We start from the raw sequence: 23,111 nt of genomic DNA on the forward strand, positions 1-23,111 counted from the left end.
TTATGTGGTCATTTTATCATGTGGAAAAAACTGCATTACTTTTGTAAAGTCTTTTTTTTTTTAAGATTTTATTTATTTATTTGACAGAGAGAGAGAGAGAGATCACAAGTAGGCAGAGAGGCAGGTGGAGAGAGGGGGAAGAAGGCTCCCTGCCGAGCAGAAAACCCGATGTGGGACTCTATTCCAAGACTCTGAGATCATGACCCCAGCTGAAGGCAGAGACTTTTTTTTTTTAAGGGTTTTTTTCTTTTTCCTTTTTTTTTTTTTTTTTTTTTTTTTTTTAGATAGAGATCTCAAGTAGGCAGAGAGGCAGGCAGAGAAAGAGGGGGAGGCAGGCTCCTTGCCGAGCAGAGAGCCTGATGTGGGGCTCGATCCCAGGACCCCGAGATCATGACCTAAGCTGAAGGCAGAGGCTTAACCCACTGAGCCACCCAGGTTCCCCTGAAGGCAGAGACTTTAACCCACTGAGCCATCCAGGTGCCCACTTTTGTAAAGTCTTAATTAAAAAATCAAAATTTGTGGGGTACTTGGCTGGCTGGCTTGGTAGAGCATGCAACTCATGATCTTGGGGTTCTAACTTCAAGCCCCATGTTGGGTGTAGATCTTACTTTAAAAAAATCAAATTTTAACAAATACCAAGTCAACATCAAACAAGGTAATGGATTTTTGAAAAACATATTTTGTTGCTATAATGAATTCTTCTTATTATTTTATTGGTGTTATGATTAATTTTCACTCCTGGGGTTAAATTCTGTGTTGTATAGTTTTTAGTATGTTATGTTCAGTTGATTATATTTTGTCTAGAAAAGAAAGAATTAAAAGCTCTACTTTCCCTGTCATGTAATATATACATTTTTATGTTTAAAGGTCACCATCTTTGATAGAATCCTAAATATTTCTTCCTTGTAGGAAATATTTTTGGATGAGGTGGCTATTTCACAGTCTGCAGAATAGCTGTATGTTGGACTTGTAGACCGAGAACATTTAGATCACAGGATAATAAAAATGAAAGAAGCCTTCAGTATTTTCCAGTTACACCTCATTATTTACAGGGAAGGAGACTGAGGCCCACAATGCAGAGTAACTTAGACAAAGTCAGAATGGGTTTGTGACTTTATAACCATATCTTTTCCTAATCTGTTGTTTTATGAACCAAACGAACATCCAATCACTATATTCCACTACCCAGTGAGAATCAGTAAAGTAAATGTCTTTTATATCACATTTATTTTTATCAGTTGTTTGTTTGCTGGTTTCTTAGCTTGGCAGTTGTGATGTGCTTGTGTATCATTCGATTTCCAAGTTCCCAGGTGCAGTTACAGATCCTGGCATCTCTGCCCATGAATATCACTTTCTCTTCTGGGCAGTGGTGATGTCTGCCTAATAACTTCTCCTTTACAGGCAACCAAAGTTGTGCCCTAGATGTCATAGTCACATGAATGAAAATAAAAGAAATTTGGTTCAGTAGGCAGGTGGCACTGCCATCATGACCCTATCCCCGGATATCCAACATTGAGTAAGGGAGGAGATATGCTGGTTGTATACCTTCTTTCTATGTAGTGTTCACTCTGGTATCCTACATTGCTTCCTATGTTGTACTGAGAGAAAGGAAGCTCCCTGCCTTAAATTCTGAACCAAATTAAATTTTGAATGATGACAGAGGTTTTGTAAGTATATCTATTCTTTAAGAAAGCTGTAACTTTTTGCCAAAATATTGGAACATTTTGTGAATTTTGCTAATACATGGGGAATAAATATGGGATAAAGTATTTGAAAGGGGGCTGGTCAAGAAAGTACACAGTTACTGTACTTAGACACATGCAGATGAGCCTGCTTTTCTTCATCACCCAGCACTCAGACTCTGTCTTGAAAGGAATTCCCAGTAAGTCCTAGGTCAGGCCAAATAGAGAGTGTGGCTAACTTAGTATATGCCACAGGTGAGCATCTGAGACAGTTTTCTTTATATGATATTAGGCGTCAGATGAAACTAGAGAGTAGGGAACTTTGTCATATTCAAATGTCACTCAAGCAGTGCCTTTGAGCCCTCAATGGCAGCACACTCAAGTACTTTATTAATGAAAATCTTGACAATAGAGTCTATTATGGACATACTGTGTTTAACTCTTGAGTCTGAGTTAAGCCCCCAAAGTAATTAAAGTGTCCAGAGCACTTTCTAGAAGGGAATAATGGGCCTGACATTTCTTAGTATGGTTTAAAAATTTCCTACATTTCCATCTCTTTATCCTATACTTGTCTCTCCATGTTTTTCCCTATATAGGAACCATCCACACCTGATAAATTCTGACTCTTTGTATTGATCAAAGAGAATAAGAAACTGTGGCTCGATCCTGCCCTCAGCCTTCCACTCTCTTACTCCTTGTCCAATGTATTAGAGCACACCTGCTCAGTTTAGTGCTGCTCTGCCATGTTAGAGTGAGGACTCGTTAGGCCTGGTTTTCTGTCTGTAGAAGAATGGGAAGAATGGAGCTAATGGGAAAGGCCATATTGGTAAAATACCTGGCAGAAGCAGAAGAGGCCTTCCTTTCTTGATTGTAGGGCTAGGGTCCAGGGTAGCAAGCTGATTGATCAGAGAACTATCTTCTTAAGTTGTGGGGGTGGATCTTCGATGGCTGTTCTCCAGTGCTTCTCAAATTTAGGGCCATCCCAGAATCTGGAGGTCCAACACTTCTGTACCAAATAAGAGAAGGTTGTGAATATATGACGAAGAAAGATCCCATCCTCCCCCCCTTTCTTCCCTGGCCTCCACTGTCCTTAAGGATTTATTATCACATTCCACCAAGAATAGGCATCTCTAGCTTTGGAACTTGCAAATCTCTGATGATCATGTGGCCCACAGGAAATAGCCTTTTCTGGGTCTTAGGAAAGGGAGTGACATAGTTTATCAGAGCTTGTGTCTTCAACAGGAAAGTCAGGACAATTACTCATGCTTGCCTCAGAGGAATATTAAAATTAAGTAAAATGTTAGTTCCAATATGTGTTTATAAAGATTTATTTATTTGAGAGAGAGCGAGAGAGTGAGAAAGAGAGAGGTGGTGTATGGGGAGGGGCAGAGGAAGAGGGAGAGAAGCAGACTCCACTAAGCACAGAGCTGGGCAGAGAGCTTAATACCATGACCCTGAGATCATGACCTGAGCTGAAATCAAAAGTTGGATACCCAACCAACCGAGTCACCCTGAATATGGTTTTGACAAAACTAAAGTGCTCCTCATATGTAAACGTTTACAATAATTACATTTAAAATATCACCTATATCACCCCATCACCTATGCCTTTATTGGAGAAGTGTCTGTCCATATCTTCTGCCCATTTTTTGATATGATTGTCTGTTTTGTGTGTGTTGAGTTTGAGGAGTTCATTATAGATCCTGGATATCAACCACTTGTCTGTACTGTCATTTGCAAATATCTTCTCCCATTCCATGGGTTGCCTCTTTGTTTTTTTGACTGTTTCCTTTGCTGTACAGAAGCTTTTGATTTTGATGAAGTCCCAAAAGTTTATTTTTGCTTTTGTTTCCTTTGCCTTTGGAGACATATCTTGAAAGAAGTTACTGTGGCTGATATCGAAGAGATTACTGCCTATGTTCTCCTCTAGGATTCTGATGGATTCCTGTCTCACGTTGAGGTCTTTTATCCATTTTGAGTTGATCTTTGGGTATGGTGTAAGAGAATGATCGAGTTTCATTCTTCTACATATAGCTGTCCAGTTTTCCCAGCACCATTTATTGAAGAGACTCCTCAAATTCAACACATACGAAACAGGCAAACATATCAAAAAATGGGAAGAAGATATGAACAGACACTTCTCCCATCAAGACATACAAATGGCTATCAGACACATGAAAAAATGTTCATCATCATTAGCCCTTAGGGAGATTCAAATTAAAACTACATTTAGATATCACCTTACACCAGTTAGAATGGCAAAAATTAGCAAGACAGGAAACAACATGTGTTGGAAAGGATGTGGAGAAAGGGGAACCCTCTTCCACTGTTGGTGGGAATGCAAGTTGGTGCAGCCTCTTTGGAAAACAGTGTGGAGATTCCTCAAGAAATTAAAAATAGAATTTCCCTATGACCCTGCAATTGCACTCCTGGGTATTTAAACCAAAGATACAGATGTAGTGAAAAGAAGGGCCATCTGTACCCCAATGTTTATAGCAGCAATGGCCACGGTTGCCAAACTGTGGAAAGAACCAAGATGCCCTTCAACGGATGAATGGATAAGGAAGATGTGGTCCATATACACTATGGAGTATTATGCCTCCATCAGAAAGGACGAATACCCAACTTTTGTAGCAACATGGACAGGACTGGAAGAGATTATGCTGAGTGAAATAAGTCAAGCAGAGAGAGTCAATTATCTTATGGTTTCAGTTATTTGTGGAGCATAACAAAAAGCATGGAGGACATGGGGAGTTAGAGAGAAGGGGGTTGGGGTAAATTGGAAGGGGAGGTGAATCATGAGAGACTATCGACTCTGAAAAACAGTCTGAGGGGTTTGAAGTGGCAGGGGCATGGGAGGTCGGGGTACCAGGTGGTGGGTATTATAGAGGGCACAGATTGCATGGAGCACTCAGTGTGGTGAAAAATGATACTGTTATGCTGAAAATAAATAAATGAAAAAAAAAGAATATTTAGATAACGAAATGTTTAAGGTACAGATTAAAACTTTTCCAAAGGAAAAAAAATAAAATATATGTAATTAAGAGATTACCTGTCAGTTATTCCTTTCATGGTTTTAGCCCTGATCAGTTTAAAGTATAATGACCTATCATTTTAAGAGGAATTGTTTTTATTTCCAACTTTATGGCCAGCTGTCTGAAAAAGGACCAAATGCTTCAAACAGGGATCAGAGAGGAAGTTCATTTTCATTTCCTGGTTCATGAAGGACCATATCTGAAACATATCAAACTGTTTTTTGTTTTTTTTTTAAATTTTTTATTTTTTATAAACATATATTTTTATCCCCAGGGGTACAGGTCTATTTTAAAAAAATATCTATAGTCCTCTGAAGAACATGCTGATGAAATCCTTCTTGACTATGTATTCCTCTTGTTTCTTAGCTGTCATAATTGGAAAGTTATTCCTAATGTCTAAGTTAAATCTCTGGTATTATTGCTTGATCTTTTTGACTCCTAGACTTTTCATTTTTTAATCATGATAAGTGTTGTCTTTAATCCCCATCACCTATTTCACCCATTCCCCCATCTACCTGCCCTCTGGTAACCTTAAGTTTTTTTAAGAAGATTCTATTTATTTATTTGACAGAGAAAGATCACAAATAGGCAGAGAGGCAGGTGGAGGGCAGGGGGAAGTAGGCTCTGTGCTGAGCAGAGATCCCGAAGTGGGGCTCGATCCCAGGACCCTGAGATCATGACCTGAGTTAAAGGCAGAAGCCTAACCCACTGAGCCACCCAGGCACCCCTAACCTTCATTTTTTTCCCCTATAGTTAAGAATCAGATTCTTGGTTTGTTTTTCTTTCTCTTTTTTCCTTTGCTTGTTTGTTTTGTTTCTTAAATTCCATACGAGTGAAATCATATGGTATTTGTCTTTCTCTGACTTCTTTTGCTTGGTATTATACTCTCTAGCTCTATCAATGTTGTTAAAAATTGCAAGATGTTATTTTTTTTTTTAGTCTTTTTTTTTTTAAAGACTTATATTTATTTGACAGAGATCACAAGTAGGCAGAGAGGCAGGCAGAGAGGAGGGGAAGCAGGCTCCCTGCTGAGCAGAGCGCCCGATGTGGGGCTTGATCCCAGGACCCGGGGATCATGACCTGTGCCAAAGGCAGAGGCTTTAATCCATTGAGCCACCCAGCACCCCCATGATTTTATTCTTTTGATGGGTTAATAATATTCCATTGTATATATGTACCACATCTTCTTTATCCAATCCAGTCTTTATCCAATCCAGTCGATAGCCAGCTGTCTGAAATTTGGCTATTTTGGGCTCTTTCTGTAATTTGGCTATTGTTGATAAAGCTGCTATAAACACCAGGAGCATGTGCCACTTTGAATCAGTATTTTTATATCCTTTGGGTAATATCTACCAGTGCAGTTGCTGGATTGTAGGGTAGTTCTATTTTTAGCTTTTTAAGGAAACTTCTCCTTTTTTCCAGAGTGGCTGCACCAGTTTGCATCCCCACCAACAATGTAAGAGGTTTCCTCTTTCTCTGCGTCCTTGCCTACACCTGTTGTTACTTGTGTTGTTGATTTTAGCCATTCTGATAGTTGTGAGTTGGTATCTCATTGTAGTTTTTAAAAAAATTTTTTAAATTTATAGTCAATTTAGTATCTGGACTCTCTAGTCTGTTCCACTGGTCTATATGTTTGTTTTTATGCCAGTACCATGCTTTCTTGGTGATCACAGCTTTGTAGTACAGCTTGAAATCAGGTAACGTGATGTCCCTAGTTTTATTTTTGTTTTTCAACATTTCTTTAGCGATTCAGGGTCTCTTCTGATTCCATACAAATTTTTGGATTATTTGCTTCAGCTCTTTGAAGAATACCGGTGGAATTTTGATCGGAATAGCATTAAAAGTATAGATTTCTCTAGGCAGTATAGACATTTTAATAATTTTCATTCTTCTGATCCAAGAGCATGGAATGGTCTTCCATCTTTTTGTGTCTTCTTCAGTTTCTTTCATGAGTGTTCTGTAGTTCCGTGAGTACAGATCCTTTACCTCTTTGGTTAGGTTTATTCCCAGGTATTTTATGGTTCTTGGTGCTATAGTATATGGAATCGATTCTCTAATTTCTTTTTCTGTATTTTCATTATTAGTGTATAAGAAAGCCACTGATTTCTGCACATTGACTTTGTATCCTGGCATGTTGCTGAATTGTTGTATGAGTTCTAGTATCTTGGGGGTGGAGTCTTTTGGGTTTTCCATATAAAGAATCATGTCATCTGCAAAGAGAGAGAGTTTGACTTCTTCATTACCAATTTGGATACCTTTTATTTCTCTTTGTTGTCTGATTGCTGTTTCTAGGACTTCTAATACTATGTTCATCATCACTAGCCATCAGGGAGATTCAAATTAAAGCCACATTGAGATAACCTTACACCAGTTAGAATGGCAAAAATTAGCAAGACAGGAAACAACATGTGTTGGAGGGGATGTGGAGAAAGGGGGACCCTTTTCCACTGTTGGTGGGAATGCAAGTTGATGCAGCCTCTTTGGAGAACAGTGTGGCGATTCCTTAAGAAATTAAAAACAGAACTTCCCTATGACCCTGCCATCGCACTCCTGAGTATTTACCCCAAAGATACAGATGTCGTAAAAAGAAGGGCCATTTGTACCCCAATGTTTATAGCAGCAATGGCCACGGTCGCCAAACTGTGGAAAGAACCAAGATGCCCTTCAATGGATGAATGGATAAGGAAGATGTGGTCCATATACACTATGGAGTATTATGCCTCCATCAGAAAGGACGAATACCCAACTTTTGTAGCAACATGGATGAGACTGGAAGAGATTATGCTGAGTGAAATAAGTCAAGCAGAGAGAGTCAATTATCACATGGTTTCACTTATTTGTGGAGCATAACAAATAGCATGGAGGACATGGGGAGTTAGAAAGAAGAAGGGAGTTGGGGGAAATAGGAAGGGGAGGTGAACCATGAGAGACTATGGACTCTGAAAAACAATCTGAGGGGTTTGAAGTGGCGGGGGAGTGGGAGGTTGGGGTACCAGGTGGTGGGTATTATAGAGGGCACGGATTGCATGGAGCACTGGGTGTGGTGAAAAAATAATATTGTTATGCTGAAAGTAAATAAAAAAAGTAAAAAAGGAAATCAATTTAATTAACATATACTGTATTATTAGTTTCAGAGGTAGAATTTAATGATTCTTCTGTGGCATACAACACCCAGTGCTCATTACTTCAAGTGCCCACCTTAATGCCCATCACCCTGTTATCCCATCCCCTACTCACCTTCCCTCTAGTAATCCTCAGTTTGTTTCTTATAGTTAAGTATCTCATAGTTTGCCTCCCTCTCTGCTTTCATCTTGTTTTATTTTTTCCTTCCTTTCCCCCGTTTATCTGTTTTGTTTCTTAAATTCCACATGAGTTAAATCATATGGTATTTATCTTTCTCTGACTAACTTATTTCACATACCTTCTAGTATACCTTTCACTTAACTAACTTATTTCACATACCTTCTAGTGCTGTCCACATGGTTGCAAATAACAATATTTCATTCTTTTGGTGGCTGAGTAATAATCTATTATATTTATGTATACCACATCTTTATTCATTCATCTAGTGAAAGACATCTGAGCTCTTTCCATATTTTGGGTATTGTAGATATGGCTACTATAAACGTTGGTGTTCATTCGACTCTTTGATTCATTTTTTTTCCTTTGGATAAATACTGAGTACTGCAACTGCTGGGTGTTAGATAACTCTATTTTTTAACTTTTTGAGATACCGCCATACTTTTTTCCAGAGTAGCTGAACCAGTTTGCATTCTCACTAAGAGTGTAAGAAGATTTCCCTTTCTCCACATCCTTGCCAACATCTGTTGTTTTTGAGTTGTTAACTTTAGAGCTTTTCCCCTAAGGTTAAGAACACATCAGGGATGTCCACTCTCACCACTGTTGTTCAATATAGTACTGGAAGTCCTAGCCTCAGCAATCAGACAACAAAAAGAGATAAAAGACATCCAGGTAGGCCGAGTAAAAGTAAAATTTTCACTCTTTGTGGACTACATGATATTCTATATAGAAAACCTAAAAGACTCCACCCCAAAATTGCTAGAACTGATATGGGAATTTAGCAAAGTCTCAGGCTATAAAATCAATACACAGAAGTCAGTTGCATTTCTATACACTAACAATGAGGCAGAACAAAGAAAATTAAGGAAGCGATCCCATTAACAGTTGCAACAAAAATCCTAAGATACCTAGGAATAAACCTAACCAAAGAGGTAAAGGGCTGTACTCATCAAAGTTTTGATTTGTATTTCCCTGATGATGAGTGATGTTGAGCATCTTTTCATGTGTCTGTTAGGCATCTGTATGTCTTCTTTGAATAAATGTCTGTTCATGTCTTCTGCCTATTTTTAAATTGGATTATTTGGTTTTGGGATATTGAGTTGTGTATGTCCTGTATATATTTTAGATAGTAACCCTCTTTCAGATATGTCATTTGCAGATATCTTCTCTCATTCTGTAAATTCCCTTTTAGTTTTATTGTTTCCTTTTTGTGCAGAGACTTTTAATATTTATTTAATTTTGTTATGTTAGTCCTGTTATGTTAGTACTGTTTCTCGATTTTTTAAAAAAATTTCTTTTCAGCATAACAGTATTCATTGTTTTTGCACCATGCCCAATGCTCCATGCAATACGTGCCCTCCTTATTACCCACCACCTGGCTCCCCCAACCTCCCACCCCCCTGCCCCTTAAAAACCCTCAGGTTGTTTTTCAGAGTCCATAGTCTCTCATGATTCACCTCCCCTTCCAATTTACCCCAATGTTTATTGCAGTGAAACTTTTTATTTTGATGTAGTCATGATAGTTTATTTTTGCTTTTATTTTCCTTGCCTCAGGATACATATCTAGAAAAATGTTGCTATGACCAATGTCAGAGAAGTTAGTGCCTTTGCTCTCTTCAAGGATTTTTGTGGTTTTAGGTCTCACATTTAGATCTTTACTCCATTTTTGGGGGGGCAAGCAGAAGGAGAGGGGGAGAGAGAATCTTAAGCAGGCTCCTTAGCATGGAGCCTGAAGTGGGCCCAATCTCACAACACTGAGATCATGACCTAAGCTGAAATAAAGAGTTGGGTGCTTAACTGACTGAGCCATCCACGTGCCCTATATGTCTTTAATTCATTTTGAGTTTATTTTTGTGTATGCTGACAGAAAGTGGTCTGTTTCATTCCTTTACATATAGCTGTCCAGTTTTCCCAACACCATTTGTTAAAGAGACCGTCTTTTTCCCATTGTATATTCATTCCTCCTTTGTTGAAGATTAATTGCTCATATAGTTGTGGGTTTATTTCCAGGTTTTCTATTCTATTTACCTATGTGTCTATTTTTGTTCCAGTACCATACTGTTTTGATTACTACAGCTTTGTAATTTAACTTGAAGTCTGGAATTATTATGCTCCCAGCATTGATTTTCTTTTTCAAGGTTGCTTTGGCTATTTGGGGTCTTTTGTGGTTCCACAAATATTAGGATTGTTTGTTCTAGTTCTGTGAAAAATGCTGTTGGCAGTTTTAAAAAATTTTTTAATTTTTTAAAATTTCATTTCAGTGTTCCAGAATTCATTGTTTATGCACCACACCCAGTGCTCCATGCAGTACATGCCCTCCATAATAGCCACTGCCAGGCTCACCCAACCCCCTATCCTCCTCCCCTCCAAAACCCTGTTTGTTTTCCAGAGTCCACAGTCTCTCATGGTTTGTCTCCCCCTCCAATTTCCCCCAATTCACTTTTCCTTTCTCTCTCCTAATGTCTTCCATGTTTATTCCTTATGCTCCACAAGTAAGTGAAACCATATGATAATTGACTTTCACTGCTTGAATTTTTTCACTCAGCATAATCTCTTCCAGTCCCATCCATGTTGATGCAAAAATTGGGTATTCATCCTTACTGATGGAGGCATAATATTCCATTGTATATATGGACCATATCTTCTTTATCCATTCATCTGTTGAAGAGCATCTTGGCTCTTTGCACAGTTTGGTGATTGTGGCCATTGATGCTTGGAACATTTGGTTACATTTGGCCCTTCTTTTCACTACATCTATATCTTTGGGGTAAATACTCAGGAGTGCAATTGAAGGGTCATAGGGTAGCTCTATTTTTAATTTCTTGAGGAATCTCCACACTGTTCTCCAAAGTGGCTGCACCATCTTGCATTCCCACCAACAGTTTAAGAGGGTTCCTCTTTTCTCCACATCGTCTCCAGCACATGTTGTTTACTGTCTTGATCATTTTGGCCATTCTAACCGGTATAAGGTGGTTTTGATTTGAATCTCCCTGATAGCTAGTGTGATGAAGATTTTTTCATGTGTCTGTTAGCCATTTGTATGTCTTCTTTGGAGAAGTCGCTGTTCATGTCTTCTGCCCATTTTTTGACATGATTATTTGTTTTTTGTGTGTCGAGTTTGAGGAGTTCTTTATAGATCTTTATAGATCTTTCAGCCCTTTGTCTGTAGTGTCATTTGCGAATATCTTCTTCCATTCCATGGGTTGCCTCTTTGTTTTGTACACTGATTCCTTTGCTCTGCAGAAGCTTTGATCTTGACGAAGTCCCAAAAGTTCATTTTTGCTTTTGTTTCCTTTGCCTTTGGAGACATATCTTGAAAGAAGTTGCTGTGGCCAACATTGAATACGTTACTGCCTATGTTGTCCTTTAGGATTCTGATGGATTCCTGCCTCATGTTGAGGTCTTTTATCCATTTCTAGTTTATCTTTGTGTAAGGTGTAAGAGAATGGTCGAGTTTCATTCTTCTACACATAGCTGTCCAATTTTCCCAGCACCATTTATTGAAGAGACTGTCTTTTTTCCACTGAATATTTTTTCTGCTTTGTTGAAGATTATTTGACAATAGAGTTGAAGGTCCATATATGGGCTCTCTACTCTGTTCCACTGGTCTATATATCTGTTTTTGTGTCAGTACCATGCTGTCCTGGTGATCACAGCTTTGTAATAACTTCAGTCCAAAACCTATGGGATACAGCAAAAGTAGTCTTAAGGGGGAAATACATAGCCATCCAAGCCACCCTCAAAAAAACTGAAAAATCCAGATTACATCAGCTGTCTTTACACCTTAAAGAACTGGATAATCAACAACAAATTAAGCCAACCCCACACAAAAGAAGGGAAATAATCAAGATCAGAGCAGAGATCAGTGAGATACAAACTAGAGATACAGTAGAACGCATCAACAAAACTAGAAGCTGCTTTTTTGAAAGAATCAATAAGATCAATAAACCATTGGCTAAACTAATCCAAAAGATAAGAGAGAGGACCCAAATTAATAAAATTGTGGATGAAAAGGGAGAGATCATGACTAACACCAAGGAAATAAAATCAATAATCAGAAATTATCAACAGTTATATGCCAATAAGTTAAGCAACCTAGATGAAATTGATGCATTCCTAGAAACCTATAAGCTTCCAAAACTGAATCAGGAAGAAATTGACAACCTGAATAGACCAATACCTAGTAGCGAGATTGAAGCAGTGATCAAAAACCTCCCAAAAAACAAGAGCCCAGGAACTGACAAATTCCCTGGGGAATTCTACTAAACTTTTCAAAGAAGAAATAATACCTATTCTTTGGAGACTGTTTCAAAAAATTGAAGAAGAAGGAAAACTTGCAGACTTTTATTAGGAAACCAGCATTACCCTGATCCCCAAACCAGGCAAAGACTCCACCAAAAAGGATAATTTCTGACCAATATCCCTGATTAATATGGGTGCCAAGATTCTCAACAAGATCCTAGCTAATAGGATCCAAGAGTACATTAAAAAGATTATCTACCATGACCAGGTGGGATTTATCCATGGGATGTAAGGGTGGTTCAACATTTGCAAATCAATCAATATGACAGAACAAATCAATAATAGAAGGGAGAAGAACCACATGGTCTTCTCAATTGATGCAGAAAAAGCATTTGACAAGATACAACATCTGTTTCTGATTAAAACACTTCAAAATATAGGGATAGAGGGAACATTCCTCAACTTCATAAAATCTATGAAAAACCCACAGCTAATCTTATCCTGTATGGGGAAAAGCTGACAGCCTTCCCTTTGAGATCAGTAACACGACAAGGATGCCCATTTTCACCACTCTTGTTCAATATAGTATTAGAAGTCCTAGCAACAGCAATCAGACAACAAAGAGAAATAAAATGTATTCAAATTGGCAATGAAGAAGTCATACTCTTTCTCTTCACAGATGACATGATTCTTTATATGGAAAACCCAAAAGACTCCACCCCCAAACTACTATAACTCATACAGCAATTCAGTAATGTGGCAGGATACAAAGTCAATGTACAGAAATCAGTTGTTTTCTTATATACTAACAATGAAAATACAAAAAGGGAAATTAGAGAATCGATTTCATTTACTATAGCACCAAGAACCATAAGATACTTGGGAATAAACCTAACCAAAGAGGCAAAGGATCTGTATTCAAAGAACTACAGAACGCTCGTGAAAGAAATTGAAGAAGACACAAAAAGATGGAAGACTATTCCATGATCATGGATTGGACGAATAAACATTGTTAAAGTGTCTATATAACCTAGAGCACTCTATACTTTCAATGCCATTCCGATCAAAATTCCACTCGCATTTTTCAAAGAGCTGGAGCAAACAATCCTAAATTATGTATAGATCAAGAAGAGACACCGAATTGCTAAGGAAATGTTTAAAAAAAAAAAAAAACTGGGGGGGAGCATCACGTTGCCTGGTTTCAAGCTGCTGGCGTTTTGATAGGCATTGCATTAAATGTGTAGATTAAATGTGTAGAATTTTAACAATATCCTTTCTTCTAACCCGTGAGCATGGAATGTCTTTTTGTTTCTGTGTCATCTTGAATTTCATCAGTGTTTTATTGTTTTCAGAGTGCAGGATTTTCACCTCTTTGGTTAAGTTTATTTCCTAGATATTTTATTGTTTTTGGTGTAGTTGTAAAGGGGATTGTTTTCTTAATTTCTCTTTCTGCTGCTTCATTTTTAGTGTATAGGAATGCAACATATTTTTTGTACATTGATTTTATGTCCTGAGACTTTACTGAATTCATGTATCAGTTCTACTATATTTTGGTGGAGTCTTTACGTTTTTTTCTATATAGTATCGTGTCATCTGCAAATAGTGATAATTCTAATTCTTCTTTAGCAATCTGGATGTCTTTTATTTTTTTATGTTTAATTGCTGTGGCTAGGACATCTAGTACTATGTTGAATAGAAGTGGTAAAAATGGATATTTTCGTTTTGTTCCAATCTTATGGGAAAAGCTCTCAGTTTTAATCACCATTGGGTACTACATTACTGTGGGTTTTTTATATAAAGACTTTATTATGTTGAGGTATGTTCCCTCTAGACCTGCTTTGCAGAAGGTTTTTATCATGAGTGAATGTTATCCTTCATCAAATGCTTTTTCTGCATCTGTTGGATTGATAATATGTTTTTTAATCCTTCCTTATGATGTGACAAATCACATTGATTGTTTTGTGAAAGGACCAACCTTGCATCCTGGGAATAAATCCCATTGGATCATGGTGTATGATATATTTTTTTTTTTTGTGCATGTTGGATCAGTTTGCTAATATTTTATTGAAGATTTTTGCATCTATATTCACAAGGGATGTTTGCCTGTATTTTCTTTTTTTGTGTGTGGTGTTTTCATCTGGTTTCAGTATCAGGGTGATACCTGCCTCTTGGAATGATTTTGGAAGTTTTCCTTACTCTCCTATTTTTTGGAATAATTGAAGACCTCTTCTTTGAGTATTTGATAGAATTTGCCTGTGAAGCTGTCTGTTCCTAGAATTTTGTTTTAGGGGAGTTTTTGGATTACTGATTCAGTGTTGTTGCTGGTAATTGGTCTGTTCATACTTTTTATTTTGTTCTGCTTTAGTTTTGGCAGGTTATGTGTTTCTAGGAATTTATCCATTTCTTCTAAGTTGTCCATTTTGTTGGTGTATAGGTTTCCATAATATTCTTTTACAATTGTTTGTATTTCTGTGGTATTTGTTATTTTTTCTCCTCTTTCATTAGTGATTTTGTTTATTTGGGTCCTCTTTTTTTGAGGAGCCTGGCTAGAGAGCTATCAACTTTGTTGATCTTTTCAAAGAATCAGCTCCTGGTTTCATTGATCTGTTCTATTGTATTTGTTTGTTTTTTGTTTCTATCTCATTTATTTGTCCTCTAATCTTTATTATTTCTTTTTATATGCTAGCTTTAGGTTTTCTTTGTTGTTCTTGCTCTAACTTCTTTAGGTGTAAGTTTTGGTTGTTTATTTGAGATTTTCTTGCTTCTTGAGTTAGGCCTGTGTTACTATGAACATCCCTACTAGAACTGCTTTTGCTTCATCCCAGAGGTTTTGGACTGTTGTGTTTTCATTTTCATCTATTTCCATGTATTTTTGGATTTCTTCTTTGATTTCTTGGTTTACCCATTCATTGTTTGGTAGTATGTTGTTTAACGTCCATGTTTTTAGGGTTTTTCGGATTTTTTCTTGTGATTGATTTTAGTTTCATAGCATTGTGGTCAGAAAAGATGCATGGTAAGACTTTAATCTTTTTGAATTTGTTGAGGCTTGTTTTGTGGCCTAATTTGTGATGTATGTTCTGGAGACTGTTCCTTGTGTACTTGAAAAGAATGCGGATCCTGCTGTTTTTGAATGGAATGTTCTGAATATGTCTGTTAAATACATCTGGTCCAGTGTGTTATCAGAACCACTGTGTTCTTGCTGATGTTCTGTTTGGATGATCTGTCCATCAATGTAAGTGGGGAGTTAGAGTCCCCTACTATCATTGTATTGTTATTATTTCCTTTATCTTTGTTATTAACTGTTTTATGTATTTGAGAGCACTCATGTTGGGTTTAAATATTTACAACTGTTGTATCTTCTTGTTGGATTGTTCTCTTATTATATAGTGTCCTTCTTTGTCTCTTGTTGCAGTCTTTGTTTTAATTATTTTTTATTTTTTCTTATTTTTCCATTAAGTTGCCCCCTTTTAAAAAATTTTTTAAAAATATTTATTTTCAGCATAACAGTATTTATTGTATTTGCACCACACCCAGTGCTCCATGCAATCCATGCCCTCTCTAATACCCACCACCTGGTTCCCCCCAAAGATACAGATGTAGTAAAAAGAAGGGCCATCTGTACCCCAATGTTTATAGCAGCAATGGCCATGGTTCCCAAACTGTGGAAAGAACCAAGATGCCCTTCAATGGATGAATGGATAAGTTGCCCCTTTTTATTTTATTTTATTTACTTTTCCTCTGATGTAGGACTTTATTTATTTATTTATTCATTCATTCATTTATTATTATGTTCAGTTAGCCAGCATATAGTACATCATTAGTTTTTGATGTAGTGTTCAGTTATTTTTTTAGTTGCATATAACACCCATGCTCATCACAACACGCGCCCTCCTTAATACCCATCACCCTCCTCCCTTCTGTAACTCTCAGTTTCCAAGAGTCCAGAGTCTCTCATGGTTTGTCTCTCTTACTTTTTCCCATTCAGTTTTCTGTCCTTTCCCCTGTGGTCCTTTGCACTATTCATGTATTCTACATATGAGTGAAACCAACACCCAAAAAATAAATAACCTAGTCAAGAAATGGGCAGAAGACATGAACAGACAGTTTTCCAGAGAAGACATACAAATGGCTAACAGACACACGAAAAAATGTTCATCCTCATTAGCCATCAGGGAAATACAAATCAAAACCACATGGAGATACCACCTTACACCAGTTAGAATGGCAAAAATCAATAAAACAGGAAAAAAAAGTATTGGGGAAGATGTGGAGAAAGGGATTCCCCTTACATTGTTGGTGGGAAGATAGTATTTATTTTAAAGTCTAGTTTCTCTGATGTAAATGTTGCTACCTAGGCTTTCTTTTCACTTCCATTTGCATGATAAATGTTTCTCCATCCCCTTACTTTTAATCTGCAGGTGTCTTTGATCTGAAATGAATCTCTTGTAGGCACATGATTTTTTTTTTTTTTTAAATCTACTCTGTCTTTGTATGTCTTTTCATTGGAGCATGTAGTCCATTTACTTTCAATGTAATTATTGATAGATATGTATTTGTTGCCATTTTGTTACTTATTTTGTGGTTGTCTCTATAGATATACTCTGATCCTTCTCTTGTTTTCTTTCTTTCTTTCCTTCCTTCTTTCTTTCTTTCTTTTTTTTTTTTTTTTTTTTTTTTTTGGCTTTCTGTAGTGATATACTTGGATTTCTTTCTCTTTACTCCTTGCATATATATTACTGGTTTTTGATTTGTGGTTACCATTAGATTTTTGTATAACATCTTTTGCATGTAGAAATCTGTATTAAGTTGATGGTTGCTTAAGTTTGGACCCATTCTCCCAGGGTCCTGGGATTGAGCCTCACAGGAGATCCCTGCTCAGTGGAGAGGTTGCTTCTCCCTCTGCTTCTGCCCCTCCCCCTGCTTGGGTTTTCTTGTTCTCTCTCAAATAAATAAATAAATAATAATTAAGTAAAATATTTTAAAAGGAAGTTTGAACCCATTCTTTATGTCCCTCCCCCACCATATCTTAGGTATATTGTGTCATATTTTACATTCTTTTATTTTATGGATCCCTTGACTGATTTTTACAGAAGCACTTATTTCACTGCTTTTGTGTTTTTAATTTTTATTCTTCTTTTTTAAATTAATTTCTTTTCAGTGTAACAGAATTCATTGTTTATGCACCACACACAGTGCTCCATGCAATATGTGCCCTCCTTAATACCCACCACCTGGCTCCCCCAACCTCCCACCCCCCGCCCCTTCAAAACCCTCAGGTTGTTTATCTGTGTCCATAGTCTCTCATGGTTAATCTCCCCTTCCAATTTCCCTCATCTCCCTTCTCCTCTCCATCTCCCTATGTCCTCCTTGTTATTTGTTATGTTCCACAAATAAGTGAAACCATATGATAATTGACTTTCTCCCCTTGACTTATTTCACTCAGCATAATCTCTTCCAGTTCCGTCCATGTTGATACAAAAGTTGGGTTTTCATCCTTTCTGATGGAGGCGTAATACTCCATAATGTATATGGACCACATCTTCCTTATCCATTCGTCTGCTGAAGGGCATCTTGGTTCTTTCCACAGTTTGGCAACCGTGGCCATTGCTGCTATAATCATTGGGGTACAGATGACCCTTTTTTTCACTACATCTGTATCTTTGGGGTAAAAACCCAGTAGTGCAATGGCAGGGTCATAGGGAAGTTCTATTTTTAATTTCTTGAGGAATCTCCACACTGTTCTCCAAAGTGGCTGCACCAACTTGCATTCCCACCAACAGTGTAGGAGGGTTCCCCTTTCTCCACATCCTCTCCAATACACGTTGTTTCCTGTGTTGCTGATTTTGGCCATTCTAACTGGTGTAAGATGGTATCTCAATGTGGTTTTAATTTGAATCTCCCTAATGGCTCATGATGATGAACATTTTTTCATGTGTCTGATAGCCATTTGTATGTCATCAATGGAGAAGTGTCTGTTCATGTTGTCTGCCCATTTTTTGACATGATTATCTGTTTTGTGTGTGTTGAGTTTGAAAAGTTCTTTATAGATCCTGGATATCAACCTTTTGTCTATACTGTCATTTGCAAATATCTTCTCCCATTCCGTGGGTTGCCTCTTTGTTTTGTTGACTGTTTCCTTTGCTGTGCAGAAGCTTTTGATCTTGATAAAGTCCCAAAAGTTCATTTTCGCTTTTGTTTCCTTTACCTTTGGCGATATATCTTGAAAGAAGTTGCTGTGGCTGATATCGAAGACGTTACTGTCTATGTTTTCCTCTAGGGTTCTGATGGATTCCTGTCTTACGTTGAGGTTTTTTAACCATTTTGAGTTTTTCTTTGTGTACGGTGTAAGAGAATGTAAGATACCTGGGTAAAGGTGTCTTTACCTTTACAGGTATCTGTAAAGGTATATTTTTATCTTTACAAAGAGGTAAAGGATCTATACTCGAGGAACTACAGAACACTTATGAAAGAAATTGAAGAAGACACAAAAAGATGGAAGACCATTCCATGCTCTTGGATCAGAGGAATAAACATTGTTAAAATGCCTATACTGCCTAGAGCAATCTATACTTTTAATGCCATTCTGAGCAAAATTCCACCGGTATTTTTCAAAGATCTGGAGCAAATAATCCAGAAATTTGTATGGAATCAGAAGAGACCCCAGATTGCTAAGGAAATGTTGAAAAACAAAAATAAAACTGGGGGCATCTCGTTATTTGATTTCAAGCTGTACTACAAAGCTGTGATCACCAAAATAGCATGGTACTGGCATAAAAACAGACACATAGACCAGTGGAACAGAGTAGAGAGCCCAGATATGGACCCTCAACTCTATGGTCAAATAATCTTTGACAAAACAGGAAAAAATACATAGTGGAAAAAAGACAGTCTCTTCAATAAATGGTGCTGGGAAAATTGGACAGCTATATGTAGAAGAATGAAACTCAACCATTCTCTTACTTTTTGCCATTTTAATTACCATTTGTCTTGGTGTGGATCTCTTTGGATTGAATGTTTCAGGGAGTCTCTGTGCTTCTGGGGTCTAGATATCTGTTTCCTTTCCCAGGTTAGGGAAGTTTTCAGCTGCTTTCTTCAAAACATTTCTACCCTTTTTTCTCCCTTCTTTTTCTGAGCTCCCTATAATCTGAATGTTATTATGCTTGATGGAGTCACTGATTTCTCTAAGACTACTCTCAATTTGCATAATTTTCTTTCCTCTCTTTTGCTTAGTTAGGTTAATTTTCACTCTTCTGTCTTATAGGTCATGAATTTGTGTCTCAGCTCCATCTAGTCTGCTATTTATTCTGCTAAGTGTATTTTAAATTTCATTTATTGTCTTCTTGATCTCTCATTGGTTCTTTTTAAAAAAAATCTTTGCTAAGAGTCTCATTGATGTCCTTCACTCTTTTTTCAAATCCAGTGAGTAGCTTTATGATCATTACCCTATTTTTTTTTTTTTAATCAGGCATATAACTTACATCTGTTTAGATCTCTTGCTGTGGTTTGGTCCTCTTCTTTCATTTTGGATTTGTTTCTTAGTTTCCTTTTGTCTAACTCCTTGTGTCTGTTCCTATGTTAGGAACGTCAGCTACTTCTCCTGCTCTTAATGATAATAGCTCTATGAAGAAGAGGACCTGAGTATTCTGTAATGCAGTGTCCCATTTCCCCAGGGCTTGGAATTTCAGGGAACATCTCCTATGTGTGTTGCATATGCTCTGCTGTTGAGTCTTGTCCTCTTTTTCCTTCAGTCTACTTATCTATTGCGGGCAGTGTTTGGTTCCCAGAAGAGTCGGGGGGAGGGGCATGTTTTAACATGTCTGGTGATCTGCTTGTGAAATGAGACATGCCCTGTCAATGGAACTGAGGCCCCTCAAAGTGCACAGATTGGGAGATGTGTTGCACTGGCCTGGGGAAGGGGTCCTGGAGTGATGGGATTAATGGTAGTGTGACTCAGAAATTAGATCTGCTGAAGCTTGGGGTTAAGGAGGCTTGGTGCTAGCAAGTTAGGTAATCAGTATTGACACCAGTGTACTGGTTCCCACAGGTGGCTGTTTGTGCAGGGGAAGTGGGGGAGGGAAACAGAGCCTAATAACTCCTTTGTTTCTGAAGGGGGTTTCCATGTGATCTCTGTCTCTGTGGGCCATGATCTGAGACGAAAAATTGCTCTCCCTCCCTTCTGCCCTGGCATTTTTCACACTGACGGTTCTATACTATATCTGTACAGACTGTTTGTCATGCTCTCCCTTTAAGAACTCAGCTTCCTAACATCCTCTGGGCGCTCCCAGAGCCTAGAAGGCTGATTTTTAAAATTTTAGGTTTTAAGTCCTGCTGCTTTTGAGAACTCAAGAAATTCTGCCCCTCTTGCTTTCAAAGGCAAATGTTATGGGATTCATCCTCCCCATTCCTGGCTCCCTCGTGGTTTTTGCCCTTCTGTGCAACACCAGCTCCCTCCCCATCTTGACAGTTATGGTTTGTGTCACCCCAAACTCTGTCTTAACCCTTCATATCTTCTTTGATGTGGCCTCTTCTCTACTTTTAGTTGTGGAGTTTGTCTTGCCAGTCTTCAGATTTATTTTCTGGGTTATTTATGCTAATGTGAGTGTAATATAGTTGAATTCATTGAATAAAGTGAGCTTAGGGTTCTCCTACTCTGCCATCTTCCCAGTCAACCAATCCTAGTGTGTGTGTGTGTGTGTGTGTGTGTGTGTGTGTGTGTGTGTATTTTTTAAAGAAATCAACATCTCCCAATGATGGGACCCTGTACTTTCAAATTTTTATTAATTTCCTTCTTCAAAGTCCTTCTAATTTTTATTCCTTTTTCATGAATTTTTTTTTCCTTATCTGACATTTTTTCTGTGTTCCCTTATTCCCTCAACTGAAGATTCTGATACGAATCTCCCCATATCTATTATGGTGAGGTCCAGGACTGATCCTGAGATTACAGGTATCTCTGAAGGGGCTGAGGATGGAGGAAGAAGCCCTGGTTCTGTAGTTCACCATTAGTTGAGAATGGTGCAGGGGGGTTGTCACCTCCTGCCCTTTTAGGAAAGTTGTATATTGGAAGTACAGGCTTCTGAAAGCTCAAGGCTCAGAGACAGCTATATTCCAAGCCATTATATCCATATCTTGGTAGTTGCCATCTCCTTTGGGGATTATCATAAGAGAGATACTTACCCAGTCCAGGATGTAGATGACCTGGGTGTCATGGAGCAGTTGCTCATCCCTGAGGTGGACACATGAAAGAGTCATTCTGTTAAAGGGGTCTAGAAATGTTTCCTTGAGAGCCCTGAGCCCTGCTCACATCCTTACTTAGGACTATAGCTAAAGAAGGAGAAGTTAGAACTTAAACTAAACTGAAAACTTACAGGCCTGTCAGAGAGGCAGTTGCAGAATGTGGCACCAGACATCTGATCACTTGCAAAGCATAGTGAATTATGGCCATCAGATCTGTTTAATCATAGCTGGGCATTAGGAGTGAGCAAAATGTCTCAGTCCCAGGGCACTGCCACTGGGGCCCAGGTCCTTGATTTCTCACTTCCTGTATTCTTTTTTGTTTGGAATATAGACACAATGAGGCTTGAATTCTCATCCTATTCTGAATGCCACCAACCTTCCCCCCCGCCCCACCATTTTAGGAAGCAGAAAGCTAGTAGCAGCAACAGTTGGGATCGTAAGTCAACATTTTTATATTCTAGGTCATCGGATGGTTATTCTGAAAGCCCTGCAGTGATTTCCTTGAAATTCAGCCATTCTTAGATAAATGAGAATATTCTTCAAGCTGAGGTAAGTTTGGCTCTTTTGGCCTATTGACACTTAGGGATCAGCAGCCAAGAAAATATCCTCTGTATCTCATGATGGAGGCTACCTGGTAATAATTCTTTACATTCTGATGAATGGAGGTGATTAATCAGGCTTGGAGAAAGATTTAGAGGGTTTTTTTTTTTTCCTAGACTGGCTGTATTTAAAGATCCAAGAACTTTTGGCCTCTTATGAGCTCTCTTTTGGGGAGAGGCTAGAAAAGCATGGGTAGTTTTAATTCCTGGAGAGATCGCTAGGTTTGTTAGATTCCTCTTTTGAGGAATCCTCCTCCCTCTGATTCCTCTGATTCCTTCCTTGGCTCAGTTATTTATATCCTCAATACTGGTGAATGAATCAGCAGTTTTGGAATCACACTGTAACCTGTTAGAAATATAGAATCTCAGGTCCATGCTAGACCTACTGAATCAGAATCTACTTTTTAACAAGGTATACAGGTGATTTGTATACTTACACAAAATAATGAAGTTTGAAAAGCCCTGTTTTATAAATTCCTTCTTGGGTGGATGAAAGAAGGTGCTCCAGATATGACTTTTATGCTGTAATTTTGGCTTCTGGGTGTTTTGAACATTTTCCTTGAACACTGGAATTTGCATCTGGGCATTTGAGAACTATAACTTGACCACTCTGAATAAGCATTCTGTTCTGACTGCCCCACTGTTTAGTTCCTATGCCAGCCCTGCTAAACCCATAAAGGAGAACGGGGAAGCTGCTAACCTCTATGCTTGTTGTCTCTCCTCTACTGAAAAGGGCCATGTCTTACTGAGGGCTGAGAGTATCCTTAGGTCCTCGGCATGCATCCCATGGGAGGAACCTGTCCAGGTAATTGGGATGGACAAAGGAGAGACTAGCAGTGCTCATGGGAGTTCAGGGAGAGCCAGTGTTTATTTGGCTGAAGGTGGCGGGGGGGATGGGTGGAGGGAGAAAAGAGTACCTCAGCTCCAGCTTTTAGCCAAATGGATGATGAGTCTTTGGGTTAAACTCCTCCTTTTTCCCTCCCACCACTCTAGGCTTAATCAAACCTTGGAATACTGTT

General features: G+C 38.2%; 1 protein-coding gene across 3 annotated transcripts in view; it reads right to left on the reverse strand.

Annotated features, from left to right (window-relative positions):
* Positions 1 to 1,206: 1,206 nt before the first annotated feature.
* Positions 1,207 to 23,111, reverse strand: part of C8H12orf54 (chromosome 8 C12orf54 homolog) — a 52,497-nt gene continuing 30,592 nt past the window's right edge. For 2 of the 3 annotated variants that reach the window (XM_059183601.1, XM_059183602.1), the window contains exons 7-9: positions 21,434 to 21,482; positions 2,518 to 2,688; positions 1,207 to 1,418 (exon numbers count right to left, since the gene is read on the reverse strand). In XM_059183601.1, the coding sequence (XP_059039584.1) occupies positions 2,595 to 2,688; positions 21,434 to 21,482 (143 nt within the window). In that variant the 3' untranslated portion in view covers positions 1,207 to 1,418; positions 2,518 to 2,594. The remainder of the gene's footprint in view (positions 1,419 to 2,517; positions 2,689 to 21,433; positions 21,483 to 23,111) is intronic. The other variant, XM_059183603.1, reaches the window with a different exon arrangement.

The sequence above is a fragment of the Mustela lutreola genome, chromosome 8, assembly GCF_030435805.1.
Source record: "Mustela lutreola isolate mMusLut2 chromosome 8, mMusLut2.pri, whole genome shotgun sequence".
NCBI lineage: Eukaryota > Metazoa > Chordata > Mammalia > Carnivora > Mustelidae > Mustela > Mustela lutreola.